We start from the raw sequence: 14,847 nt of genomic DNA on the forward strand, positions 1-14,847 counted from the left end.
GAAACTGCCCTAGTTCTCCCAGAGAAGAGCTAATTTCATAGGCCCATTTTCTGTGACAATATCCCTCTCGTACTGATAAAGTGCCATCCCTTCCAGGAGTAGCAGCAGCTCTGGCATTTCAATAGAGCCCTCTGCAAAGGAGAATGCCTGATAGATGCACTGTAAGTTAAACCAATGGGCTTGTTCCACTTCTTTTTTTGTTGTTATTGTTTTGTTTAAAGATACTGTTCTTCTCTTCCAACTCTGCCTGTGACTGAGAGAGAACAAAATGCCTCCTACATGCTTTGTGCAGCCGAGAGCCTTGCATGTTCACTCACTGACTCACCTCCTCCAAACGGTGCCCATATAACCCTGCGGATGGACTTCACCCAATCCTCCATGTCATTCTGCGTGCTCGCCATAAGAAGATATGTCTCATGATTAGCTGTCATCCGCTCTCGGTCTCCTCCTGCAAGAGAAGATTGCAGCACTTTAGAATAACCCTTCTGCTTTCCTGTCAAGCCAGCTCCTGCTAATCTGAGCAATGGAAGGAGTAACAGCAGCTCCATGGCAAGTAGACACTGTACAGTGAAGCGTTTACTGTCAGCCATGGCATGTAGAGAAGGTTCTGTAAGTACACTCCCCATCAGAAAGCGAGAAACTGTTGCACTTCCAAAAGGAAATGAGAGGATAAATATCATCGGTAAACAACCCACGCTGTTCCAAGAGCCATGGGGCCCGCACTAATCTGTAACTTGATATATGCACTGGAAGTGTTGCAGCAGCCACTATACTGTGACAGAGAAAATAAATGCAGAGACAGTTAAGTGTGCTTTGAGCAAGCAGCAAGGACTCTGTTTTTATTTTCAGGGATGCAGCACGTCACATTCATAGCAATGACATTTGATACACCAGAGTGCTGCTGCGACTTTCCAAAGAAGCAGCTGTTACTAGCAGTGAGCACAGCACAACCCACTGCTTTGGATGGGCCTAATGAAGATTAAACTTGAACTTGGAGGCTAAGGGAAACTCATTTTTTTACAAATTGCAGCTATTCATACAGCATGTACTTCCCCAAACAGCATCCAATGGAGCAATGCAATAACCTGAAGTACAATATATTTTGAAACATACCACTACCTGAAAGCCTGAAAAACACTGCTTTTCTTCCTCAGTCATTGTTAAAGATAGCAGTGAACCTACTTTAAGTGCCAATGCTATAGAAAGAACAGCATGCATATTCTTTTTTGGAATATATTCAGTTACTAGTATAGGAACTGGTACAAAGCATGTGTTGGTTGTTCTGCTCCAACCATGCTCTGAAGGATGAGGAAGCAACCTGACTAAAGCCAGGACAGATCTCACACTCAAAAGCATTGAGTAGGCGTGACATAGTCTACTGAACTCAGCTTATTTGATGAATTTTCATCCTGGAAACACCCAAAAATAGATACACAAACAAAAGGTCTTAATATATTGTCATGTCTATTAAATACAATAGTAGTAAACAAAATACAGAGAAAAAGCCTGTATCACAGCCATGTCGGTTTTTTTCTTTGTTTTGTTCATAAAACTTGTGCTTACACAAACACAAGGAAGAACTCCTTTCCTGTGAGGGTAACAAAGCACTGGAACAGGCTGCCCAGAGAGGTTGTGGTTTACTTCTCTGGAGATATTCCTGACCTGCCTGGGGACACTTTCCTGTGCTATCTGCTCTAGGGAACTGCTTTAGAGTTTGGGTTGGGGGATCTCAAGCAGTCCTTTCCAACCCCTACAATTGTGTGATTGTATTGTTGGTTTTTTTCCTCTACATAACATTACTGTTACTGCTATAATGGAGAATGAGCAAGAAACATCTCAAGAAAATGAGACATCCACTCATACCATAGATACTGCCATTAAGTGCTTCAACTTGAAAATGGTGCTATCATTTAAGTCCATTAGAGGTATGTATATAGCCTTAATCCTTTCCTGTGGACATGCAAATCGTCATATATTTTACCTGTGTTGTTGTATAGCTCTAAATTGTTTTTCAGGTTCCCCTTCCTGCCTTGTCAGACCAAGAGCAAGAAACACAGAATGATGTGGGTTGTGGGCTGCTTATGGCCAATTCAAGGGGCTGGAATACAAACTCAGCTTTGTTTCATCTTTTTCACTATGTTGCAAGGTGTTACAGGCATGGAAGGAGCAGAACCCACTGTACCTGATCAAAGAAGTTGACTCTGACATACCCAAGATGAAAAGCTGCTGTTTACACAATTGATGTGTACATCCTGTTTCTTCCAGCCTCTGGCAGTTGCCAAAAATACATGGAACCCATCTGCTTCTCAAAACAACAATGTAATAACACATTTTTGTTCCTACAGACCTTACCAATCCCTAATCTGTTTTCTTGGCAGCATCAGAAATGAGGTACATTTACTGAATAAATCCACCCAGGATATCCATTCAGAGTGGAATATGTGAAAGCACACAATGCCATGGTGAAGCTTCCAATTAGAAAAGGTTGGATTTCTCCCTCTACCCGTCCTTCTGCACCAGCAGTGATGTACAGGTTCTCAAATGCCACCTCCTGCCTCCACCAGCAGCTCAGTAACCGGTAAGTACAGACTGCTGCTGCCTTCCTGAGCAGGATCAGCCCCATGCTGAGTGCAGCTCTGTGCAAAGCCAGCACTGCTCTGATATAAGAGAGGAGGTATTTTAAGAACTCCTGCTACCAACCGGAAAAATACAATTAGAAGAGGAAGAGGTCAGCTCCTGCAGGGATCCACTCCACAGGGGAAACGAACAGGAACAGCCTGCATTTGCTCATGCAGCTCCACAACACAATTGGAAGAGCATAAGAATGTGGTGACCAAATTTAAGGGCGATTGTTTCCTGAAGTGTTGGGCTCAACAGCTCACCTGCTTCTTATCAAATGTGAATTCATTCAGATTAAAAAAAAAAAAAAAAAAGTCAAGCAAGGTATTTTGGTGTCTTTTTCTTTCTAACCCATCACCTTTTTCCTACCTGACTAAACTGAGGCTCAACTTAAAATCAAGTATTTGCTTGTCATCTTGAAAGCATCTTGCATTTCTCACAAGCAGTAGTTTCAGCATCCTTGAGAATGGAATGCAAAGGGATTAAATTCATACCATCTGTTTAAAAGAGAGTTTTTTCCCAAGAGGAACATCAAAAAGTAGTATTAATCTGATTTTTCTGAGCTGAGAATGTCATGGCCAACCTCAAGCGAATATTCACATTCCAATTAGAAGAAACTGGGAGACCAACTTCCAAGTTCCCTGTCTGCTTGTGCAGCCACGTTTTCAGAAATCCTCAAGTTGAGAATGAGAACTGAAAGATGGTGGAAAGCAGACTGGCACTGCAGCAGAATTTGCTGATTTTGCTCCAGACACAGCCTCCTGCTTGGATGCTTCACATTCGTTGTCTACGTTTTTCATTTCTCAGGAAAATGCCAAATCATAAAATTTTGATCTGCTAGAAAGTTTTCAATGAATGTACTGAATGTACTTCTCTGTGGTATTCAAATACTCCTAACCACTCTTCAACTGACAAAAAGCAAGATAAAACAAGTCAAGTCGCTTATATACATACAAAAAGACTTAGGAGCTGATATTCAGACAAATTTCTGAAAATCCTGAAGCTTCTTTTGTGATTTTTTTTTTCCCCATTGAATCCTATTTTTTTGTTTTGTTTTGTTTTCATAGATTGTCTGTCTTTTGGATAGTTATGGCCACTGCGCGGTCTGGAATTCTCTTCCAGCTACTGCTGTCTATCTCTACTTTTGTGGTGGTGCATTAAGGAATACCCTCCTCTTCTCCCTCACACCTTGTCTCAGCTGAAGCCTCTGAGCTGTAACAGTCTTTAAGGTAGAAGTCCCAGTCTGGCATAGCTGATATTCCATACCATTTGCAAACCAGAACATATACAATGTCTGTGTTCTGCATAAATCTTCTGAGCCTGGCCACACATAGAAAAGAGTACAGCGATGCAGACATGCTCTTCTCCACTTAAATGTATGATATTAATTTGTATTTCCTGCACAGGACTACAGTAGCCGCACAAGCAACACAGGAATAACTACCAAAGAATTCATAACACTCTCCTATCTTTGTTGTCTTAAGTCTTCCCATGTGACATGCAAACAGTGTGGTAAGTGACATGTTATGGTGCTTCCCTGCATTTACTTCACTGACTTTCATTTTACATAATTTGCATTCAGGTTTTTGAAACCAAAGTAGTAATCATCTTTTCAGATGGTAGAGGATACCAGAGTAGCACAGACCAAAAACTAACAGCCTTAGACTTTTTTTTTTTCCCTAAATGAAACTCCTTGTTTAAGAACAAAACTAAAATGATGATTACCCAACATCACTATCAACACTAATCACTGTTGCTTTAAGCAGAGCTGTCTGACTTGACATCCCAATGAGCTCCTAAAAGACAACTCAAAGCCATGTGTATACACATCTTCCATTGACTGACACCAGCAACTACAAGATCCATCTATCCTGAAGCTGTAAGCAAGTCAAGAAACTCTGTCACAGCTGTTACATCTTATAATCACATACCCTGTGCTTCCCAGTCTGACTGGAACCATGAGTAGGTGCTCATTCCAACTGGTCCATTAGAAAAATCTAACTGCTAAAAGTTTGGTTACACAGACTGAAATTTGCAAAGGAAAATGAAGGGGCAAAGCACCTGGATGTAACTATGTTTTAACAGCATTTTTAATACCTTACTGACTCGGGGATTCACTGAGAAATCTTTCCTCAAGGCAAGTCCAAAGAAGTTCAAGGCTTCTATTACAGTGCATCAGGCTTAGCAACGGCTGTATCTCAGATGAGTGATTTAAAGTAATAGCAGAAAGAGACACATCTACTTCAATCTTGCAGCATTACTGGTCTGCACACGATGCTGGCTAAGCAGCCATGTGTATGCTCTTACAGTAGGGAGGAATTTCTGCAGATTAGATGGGGCATCTTTATGGTGATGCAGATATAATACAAGACTTGCAGACAATAACCAGATTTTTTTTAATTCTCTAAACTCTATTCTGCATGCATTCGATACTGCTTCCACTGAGTCTACTGTGTCACACCAGTAATGGAAATGAGGAACATAAAGCCATTTTTCATAGTATATGATCAATCAGACTGCAAAAATGAAAGAGACAGTAGGAAAAAAAAAAACACCGTATACTTTATAAGTCTCCACAACATATATTGATTGGGAATTCCAGACCCAATGCAATATTGTGAATGCCGTCATACTGTTGCACAGCCTTGATGATCAGAAATAAGCTAGGTTGAAAAAGATATACACATTACAGTTCTACTCAGGACTATCCTATTATATCATAGAATGGCTTAGGTTGGAAGAGAACCTTAAAGCCCACCCAGTTCCAACCCCCTGCTTTAGGCCCTTGCCATCCACCAGATCAGGCTGCCCCAGGCCCCATCCAACCTGATCTTGAGCACTCCAGGAATGGGGCACCCACATCCTCCCTGGGTTATATCCTCTGTTCTGTAGTCTGAAAGGAAATTGAGATGGTTTGTAGGCTTGCTTCTATTGTTCCTATACCTTTTAAATAACTAATATTAGCACCACTAAGAACCTTGGCTTTGAAATACAAAGTTATCAAATTCATTTCACTTCCATATCAGGGGCCCTATTTAATTTTTCTTTTCACAAAGAACTAATCCATTTTCCTTAAGAGAGGAATTAAGAATCTGCAAACAAGTCAATAATGAAGATACTGCTTTTTAAATACCTCAGTACAAAAAAACCCACACTTTTTGCTGATAGCATCCAGCCTGATCTTTGCATTAATCACCTTGAATAGCAGTTCTTTGCAGTAAAGATATATTGGCTTTTTTGTACATACTAGCTTTTAAGAGTAAAGGCTGCTAGCTAATTTAAGCAGCTAAATGGCAGAAGACTGCTAACAGAAGTACATTCCCTGGTGGGCATTGTGCTCCATCACAATTTCCCTACTTACAGCATAAGCCTGAAAGACAGCAGGAGGTTTTCAAGAGGAGGAACTGTTTGCATGAAGCTATGAATCAGCTGCAGTTGGATACCTGAAATTAAGTTCAGGAAATTTATTCACCATCTGTAGAATGATGAATAGCCTGTACAGGAGATTTCAGCACTGCTGCAGGGCTACAACTGCAGCATGTGTCTATAAAGGTTTTACAGAAGATGTCACACAATAAGAGCATGAAAACATGCCATACATGAGCATTTTGTGTATTGCACAGCTGCTAAAAGCCTTTGTCCTAATGTTATTATTGCATAAGTACCTAAGTAACAAGCTTCTAACAAGATTCTAGCACATCAGCAGTCATAGCCGTGTTAGAAAAATGTAAGAGGGAAAAGAAAGGTGAGAATTCAAAGCATCTCTCATGCATGTATTTTTTTCAGAGCACTTTCCCTTTTCAGGCACAGGTCTCACTATTCCTCTCTCCCTTACTTTTGTCGTGCTTCCATTCTTCCCAGTTTGAAATTCTCCTCTGCTTCAAGTCGGTCTCTCAGTTCACTCCCTCATCTTTGGACATGGACCCCACACGGTACCTACTTCGCTGTGTCTGTTCCTCCCCCCTTTCCCTTCTCCAAGATGCTGGTGCCAGCACAGCTAACTTCTCCCCCTGCCCTCGTGCCATTCCCACTCGAACATGTCATCTCTCTTCCTGCTCAGAGCACAGCAGCCAGAACATTTTGTTTACGGGCTGCATTAAAAGCCCATCTCATCATGTCAGCCTCTTCACAGTCCTACGCTCCACCAGCCCAGAGCAGCACCACACATCACTGCCTCCCCAGCTAATCAGTGCCATGTGAAAGTAAGAGGCATGCCTGTTTTCCCCTGCTGAGAATAGTTTCCAGCTTTCCAGAATTTTCCAATGTTGTCAGCATCCCTGCCATATAAAATGCAGTCTGAACTGTCATCTTTGCTGTTCTATTGTTGCAGCTTTCAGCCGTTTTCAAAATTCTTGGTGGAATTTTCTGCAACTGTTAGTGAATCTACTTATTTACCCTGAATTGTTGAGAAACTGCTGCAACAAAAAATATTTTTCTACAGCTTTTCCAGCCATGCTGAGATGAAATCAGACTCTCCTGCCTATATAGCCAATATTGGAGATGAGTTCACAGAAGCAGATAGATGGGGAAAAGACAGATTTAACTGAAACATAGAGTGACTTGGCTGAGAGGGGACTTTGACTATCACTGAACTCCAACCCTTTGCTATGGGCAGGGTTGCCAACCACTAAATCAGGCTGCCCAGGCTACGAATAAAATTTTCAAAGAGCATAACCTTTTCCAGTGCAGATGACTGCAAAAATAGAACCAGAACTAATGAGAAATTTTCTGATTTTCTGAAAAAAATATGTATTGCAATGTTACCAGGTCTTGGCAAACTGTTAGCACTCAGTGGAGCTAAGGAGTGAAGCAGTTTGATGGAACTACAAAAGTTGCACTCCGTATCACTTTTCAAAAAGGCTTCTCACTCCTTATCCCTTGCAGTGGAACCAGACATGGATTTTTTTTGCATCAAGACATGGAAAAAAAAAAGCCACAAATAATCCACTTCTCTGCATTCTTCCACTTCCAAAAAGAATTGCAGGACCCACTCACATGTGCACATTTACACCATAAGGAGCCCTCCTGTGAAATCATGAGTTCACAAAAGTAAAGATTAAAGCATAGTCTTGCCAAATTCCATGAACAATTAAAGACATGGGACTTTTTAGAAAACTTTTGAAAATTTGAAAGCACAGAGGATATAAAATCAGATTGTCGATGCCTTATTTTTAGACAAAAAAAGAAGAAAAAAAAGAAAGAGTATGTCCATCTTTCTGAGTATTCTCACAATCTTCTGACTTTGGCCTACTGTTTTCTGGGGATGCAGACAACAGGAGATGCTTCCCTTCTGACTGTTCCTTGGATGCTCACAGACAACAGAACTCATTTGTGACTTCCCAGAAGAATCAGAAGAGGAACATGGTTTTTTCAATGATGTGTGCAGCTGAAATGTTTTACTGCTTTAATCCTGCTGCCTTTGTGTTGGGCAATGTCATTTGTACATCTCATTTCCAATAACCAAGAGGCCTGGCATTCTGCAGCCAGGTCTAAGCTCCTGGGCACATTCAGCCAGCAGACAAAACTACAGAATGGGTTCCATATTCCACTGCTTTGTCTGCACATTAGTTGCTATCTGATTATTGCAATACTGCTACAGAGTCTACAGACAATTTCCCAAATTTAACTTTTCTGATTTGCCATGAAATTATTGTTTTACTTGGTACTTCCTATAGCTGTTAAAATTTGTGGAGAAAGAGGGCTTTGAATAGGACTTGCCAAGATGGCATCAATATATTCAAGTAATTGGGAAAAGGTCTTGGGGAGGTCATAATATCAAGCATCAGTGGTCAGGCAAGATTTAATAGGTCCCTCTGCTGCAATCTGCTATGACTGATTTATCCTGAGAGAATATAGATGATAGCTAGCTCACAACTTTCTCTGACTTATGTGACATATCTTAAAGATAACTAACAGCACTCCTATCATTTGACAATAATTACCTTCTTTGAAGTTCTCAAGTTGGACATCCAAAATGACCATTATGTAACTTGAAAATAGATATTGAGATAAACCAAATGCAGAGAAAAACTCTAAGGGTATATATCCATTTCTGCTTCTAAAGACAGAGGAGAAAAAAGAACACATGCATGTGTTGGTCTTTGTTGCAGCTCCACACCATTCCTTTGGGTTCTATCGCTATCACCAGAGAGCAGAGATCAGTGCCTAAGCAGTTTCACTTCTCAGCTCCTTCACATTCTTGGCATGGCACTTTCCAGTTTGCACTGAATTATGCTCAACATATTTCATTTCTGCACAGAGCAACTTGTGAATTCAGCCAATATTTGACTTCTAATTAGATCACAGATGAAAATAATAGCTCCTTGGGGCACGGATACACAACCCAAAGGATACCGATATGCTAACGGAGCAAATATATATTGTGTATACGTATCATTTCATTATACTTGTTCGAGAATGCAAAGCCATGTTTTAGCTGCTCAGAAAATAAAGCAAGAATAAGTTATTCTGAAGAAGGTTAATAGAGAATTATGCCTCCGCATATGACCATCTAGCTTATCTGAAGCAACAGAAGGCTTTAGTCATCAGTTCAGGACATTTGTTTCGTAAGTTCTCTGTAATCAAACCTCTCCAGGAACACTGTGCCTCTTAGCAACATTTTGGGCTATCGGCTCGGCATGACCTCAGACAGAAGCAGCATCACTTCATGAATTATCAGCTCAACTCTTCAGTCCTTTAAATGCTTCTGAAATTTCTACATCAAGTTCAGCTTTCCTCAAAGAAGGGGCACCAAGCATCAGTTACCTGCAGGGCACAAACAGTGCTTAATATCTCATAAATTCACACAACTCCAACACTGGCTTCTTTCCTTGAAGAAGACTGTTTACTGCTTTCTGTCTCTTCCCCTCAGAAGTACACAGTCAGAAAACACCTAGCAAAGATTTTGGGCCTGGCTGGTGATGGCTTAAGTGATTTCAGTGCTATTGTGATCAGCAGAGTTTCAGCTTCTCATAGCACAGAGAAGATGCCCTCATAGCACTGAGAAGCACTGCCAGATCCTCATTCCATTTGCAAGCAACCCACAAATGTGCTCCTATGGCACAGTTTAAAAAAAAGCAGTTGGGCCTTGAGGTTTGAACTAGTCATTACAAGTTCTTTATAAAGAAAGAGGAAAGAACTTCCACAGGGTAATTCATCCAGGTTATCCTAGAACAGACTTAAGAGATGAGATTAATCACTGTGGAAATACTACATACTCTTGTTGACTTTTCATGCAAGGTTACTGACATGGCAGTGTGTCTGCATGTGTACTTTATGGGTCCATTTGTACAGACAGATGTTGGCTCCTTGTTTCTTGGGCTGTTTTGGGCTGTATAAAAAACACTGAGAAAAAAAAAACACCGGCCATTACTCATAATTTCAATGCCTAATGGTTGAAAACATAACCCTGAAGTATCTACAAACTACTTATTCCTTCAGAAATATCACTAACCATACAAGTAAATAATTCTTAATCATGAAAAAGTTGTTTCAAACAATTGATTTTTCCTATTAGAAAAGAAAGCTTTTATAATCGCAGCCTTTTCCAACCTTAATAATTCCATGAGTCTATGATAATTAAGTCATGACAATACATGACAAACAACCATTAGGCATGAGAACGAGTATCAAAGTAATCTATATAAGAAGAAAAACAGAAATTATACATTAAGGGGGAAAACTATTTGCCAGCGAGATGATTAAATGTATCACCAACACCTCCCATTCCAAATAAAGTGGAAACTGCAAGATCTCACATTGTGCTGTGTGTAGATGTTGCCAAACTCCAGGGGATATTTTGGAAAGGTGTCTCTGGTATCTCAGGAACACTCTCCGAGAATCAGTGACACAGCTCAAACTGCCAAATACCAGAAAGCACTTCCTCTCACAAGGCTTCCCATATCATTTCTAGAAATCCTGAGGAGGACACAAGCTCTCTGATGCTTATCCAAACCAAACTGCTGAGCCCTGCTGAAGCGTGCCAAGACACTCAGCAGGCACTCAGAGAGAGAGGCACCATTGGAGGTGAGGTGCTTTAGGTGACAAACAATGCACCAGCAGAACTGTGCTCTGTTAAATCATGAATACAGCAATAAAACAAAACAAAACAAAAAAAAATTGCTTTTTAGACTTACACAGAAAAATCTGTTGCACAGCTTTGGAAAAAGCAGCATCATCTAATCTTTTGGGCTGCAGCTCTTTTGCAGGAGTCTTCTTCCCCTGCCACTTTCCCAACTATCAAGAAAATATGTAACTGGATACAAAGTCACTTTGAATGTTGAGCTTTTTTTTTTTTAAGGAAAAACTGTTCTCTGCATCCCCACGAATATATTACTGCAAATACATTTGCTGATAGCAAGGTGAACAGGATCACAGTTTCACAACGTGCTGCATTTTCATTGAATCACAGAATCATTAAGGTTGGAAAAGATGGCTAAGATCAACTAGTCCAACCACAAGCCCACAAACCCATCACCACCACAGGCTTTCTGATATGTTTTGAAGTAGCACAAGCATTTCTAGAAGAATTACACAGAAAATCTTTATCCAAAATTAAAACCTCACAAAGAGGAAAAACAAACAAACAAACAAAAACCCCACAAGTTGCTTATGGCTACTGAAACAAAGATCACTTCGCTCCTTGTATCTTAAACACACAGCTGATGTCCAGCGGTACAAATTACTCCGGGACGACACAGCACCACAATGCTCAATAATACTCAACCACCAAGTTGTTGCATTTTTATTTATTTTATAATTATTATTCTTATTTCGAGGAGAAAATCCTTATTCAAAAGGAATGCAATGACCAAAGGACATCCTGCTAAAAAGAAGCCAAGTAACTTTGCAGCTTATCCATTGGGAGTGGTACCCTGGGATGGAGAAATAGTTGACCTGGCAGTGTGAGGAAGCAGCCCAAAGCAGCTTCAGATGCTCTGTTAGCAAAACGGGGACAAACTGCCCGGTGCCTTTCTCTGTTCATTGTTCTGAGAGGAAACACTCTGTTTAAGTGCTGATAAAGTAATTACAAGGAGACAACATCCCAGGGAAAAGAAAATGCAAAAGGCAGCAGGATCTGAGGGGAAGACTAGGTTAATTCAGAACGGTGGTGGAAATGTGATGGTACAGTCAGAGTGGTAAACACATCCAGATGTAATTAATTAGTATATTAAACTAAATGTCACTATGCATTCTTAACATGTAGGCATAATTCTCACAAGAATGCCTTGAATAACTCTGATGAACTGAAACAACACCAAGATTGCAATTTAAAATCTAATACCAAGGTCTACCATTCAAGACTGCTAATAAGATTTCTGCAGCTTAATAGCTTTTCTCCCTGAAAGCAGATTATGCTTAGTCACGTAACTACACTCACAGATCTCTCAACATTTAAGTGCAACTTCCACAACTATACTACAACACACACCACAGTGCAGATGGGAGACATGTTTGCCACCAGAGGCTGGGTGAAGGACAGGTCAGTTCTTCTAGTGACCATATCTCAGTCAGATTCAGTTGGACGGACCAGCAGCTCTATTGGTGTTCAGCAAGAGGTGTATAAATGGGTGGCTTTGGAAGGAGGTCCTGTTTCTGGAGTGAAATCCTAACAGAGCAATCTAGCAGCATGCTTGAGGCTTCCAAAGGAAAGAACATGCCAAGAAAGAAGGGAAATTCTCCTACTGCACGCTGCTCTTGAAGCACAAGTCCTCATGAAAAAGAATCAGACTCATGTCACTAAGATGGGACAACACTGTCATGCTCACTGAAGGTCTCCAGTTACAAAATAAATCCAGCTATTTCTTTGAAACTGAGAAACCTGTTGGGTTTACAGCATGAAGGAAATCCTAAGATTTTGCTGGGGAATGCCAGATTAAGAGAAAATAAAGCAGAAGTACTCCAGGTTATTGTATTTCTGCACTTAGACTCACAATGATACAGTAAAAGAGCATAGTCAAGAACTAACTTGCTACAGTTGCATTGGCAAACTGAAGTCTCTAGTGGGCTCAACAATTAACTCTTGCTTCACTGAGGAGCTAAGAAAACAGTTAGGGTTTACCAACCAACGTTAATCTAGCAGTAGGTAAGCGCAACAATTCTCATTTCACCTACCACGTAAGCCTATTTCCCCCCTACTTTCTCTGCATACTTCAGTCTCCCAAGGCATATGATGCTGATCTTTCATTCATTTTAACTATCATCCTACCTAGTTTTAACTCTCAAGAGTAGATCCACACCATGTGTACTCCCATAATGATGTGTGAAATTTGTTCCTAGAATCATTAAGGCTGGAAAAGACCTCTCAGATCATCCAGTCCAACCCCAGCCAATCCCCACCATGCCCTCTAACTACGTCCCTCAGTACCACATCTCCATAGTTCTTGAACACCTCCAGGGACTCCATCACCTCCCTGGGCAGCCTGTTCCGCATCAGTCTTTCTGAGAAGACACTTTTCCTTGTATCCAATCTGGAATACTTCATGAAATCAGTCTGGGAACATGAATCACTATGAAAACTTTTTTCTCATCAAATGCCTCTATGTCTCCATTTGCGTACCCACCAGAGACTGGCAGGACTGGGATTCATCCATGCCAGATCAAAAATGATCATGAGCCATTACATCCATCATGAGTCATTACATTCAGCTGCTGCTGCTGCTGCTTTGGGATTTTTCTCGTATGTCATGTTTGCTTGAGCAAGAAAGGAGTGTTTCTTTCTTGGGAATGTGGAATAAATGAAGAGGAAGGGAGAACTACAGCAACAAGACAAGGGCAAGTGGCAAAGGAAGGTTTGAGGAGCTGTCAGATGCAGAGGAACAAAACCAGTCAAGAGGGAAAGTGGCATCTGCGGGGCCTCACTCGGTAACAGAGACAGCTCGCTCTCTTTGGTGCCTTTTTTTGTTTGTTTGTTTTTGCAAAAGCTCTGATGGGCAGCATGCACGTGAAAGACAAAGCAAACAAAAAACAATGCTTGTAGGAATCCTGCTGTTAATTCCACTGACTCCTGATCTCTTGTACTTAATCTGTAAGTAAACACAACTGTGTACCTAATAACCTCCCACAGTGTCCAGCCAGTTGGTTTTTTTTTTCTTTTACCCTTCTTAAGTGTGTTTAATGCTCCTGACCTCACTGGTTTGAAGAAGTAACCTGTAAACTGGAAGGCTATCACCTGTGGAGAAAGCCAACAGAAGGCTGTTTGTACTTTACTTAGGTAGAATCTCAGGAATGACCTTTAGGGGCAGGATAATGATAGTTTCAGCTCTTAGAAGGAAATACTCAAAAAGGATATAGATATTCTCTGCCAAGGGTTGGCTGAAAGAAAATGGGGTTGTTCCGCTCCCAATCCTGCCCTGTGCTGTCCAAGAGCACAGGAAGCTTTGATGACAAAGTGTTGTAAAAAAAAATTAAAAATAAAAATAGCTTTAGCAGTACAGAACGGCAGACAGACGGCCACCCTGTGGCACTTCAATTGCAGTATTTCACAATGAGTTCACTTAATTTAACTTTGTTATTGCATTCCTCTTTTCCTGGCTGAAAGAAGCATGTTGAAACTCAGATATCAGCTCCAGCGCATGTGGAAGAGCTTCACTCATCCTCTCAACACACAACAAAAAACACATCTTGCACAAGGACTAAGAGCTCACATAACACTACATGAGGAGTACATCCAAAGCACCACATTACAGCTGGAGAACATGACCTTCTCTCAACAATCCCCTCCTTACAGTTCCAGAAAACAGGCCAGCACAGGAGTAGATATGTTCAACAGGTAACTGCTGCACTGACCAGGAAAGGTGTAATGCTACCACGTAAAATACAGCATGCTTCTGCTGCACATCCCAAAGAACCGACACGAACTCAAGTTAGTGTCATCCAGCTCCACTTAGTAAGCAAGTCATGGCCTCATGCACCAGTTTCTGTTTATGAGTAGTCTTAAGATGCAGCTCCATGCAGAGCTCATTATAGTAATTCACCCCTGAAGTAAAGAGGTGTTGGATGAATTTGGCAAATTGTACAATAGAAAATGGTTATGTTCCAACGAAGTGCAGATGAAAAGCAAAAGCGGAAATATAACAGTAATCTAAGACACCCTCCTCCAGCTGCTGTTTCTCCACACTTTGGACAAATGATGCCAGTCCTTCGTCTAGGTGCCCCACTGCTTCATTTCCCCACTACTACCTCTGAATCCATTTTGCGTGGACCACAGACACAGTCATCCAAAGGCCA

General features: G+C 41.0%; 1 protein-coding gene across 6 annotated transcripts in view; it reads right to left on the reverse strand.

The window, feature by feature from the left end:
• Positions 1–14,847, reverse strand: part of ARHGAP24 (Rho GTPase activating protein 24) — a 204,312-nt gene that overhangs the window by 30,939 nt on the left and 158,526 nt on the right. For all 6 annotated transcript variants that reach the window (XM_048942899.1, XM_048942900.1, XM_048942897.1 and 3 more), the window contains one exon: positions 326–448. In XM_048942899.1, coding sequence (XP_048798856.1) covers positions 326–448 — 123 coding nt within the window. The remainder of the gene's footprint in view (positions 1–325; positions 449–14,847) is intronic.

The sequence above is a fragment of the Lagopus muta genome, chromosome 4, assembly GCF_023343835.1.
Source record: "Lagopus muta isolate bLagMut1 chromosome 4, bLagMut1 primary, whole genome shotgun sequence".
In the NCBI taxonomy this organism is placed as follows: domain Eukaryota; kingdom Metazoa; phylum Chordata; class Aves; order Galliformes; family Phasianidae; genus Lagopus; species Lagopus muta.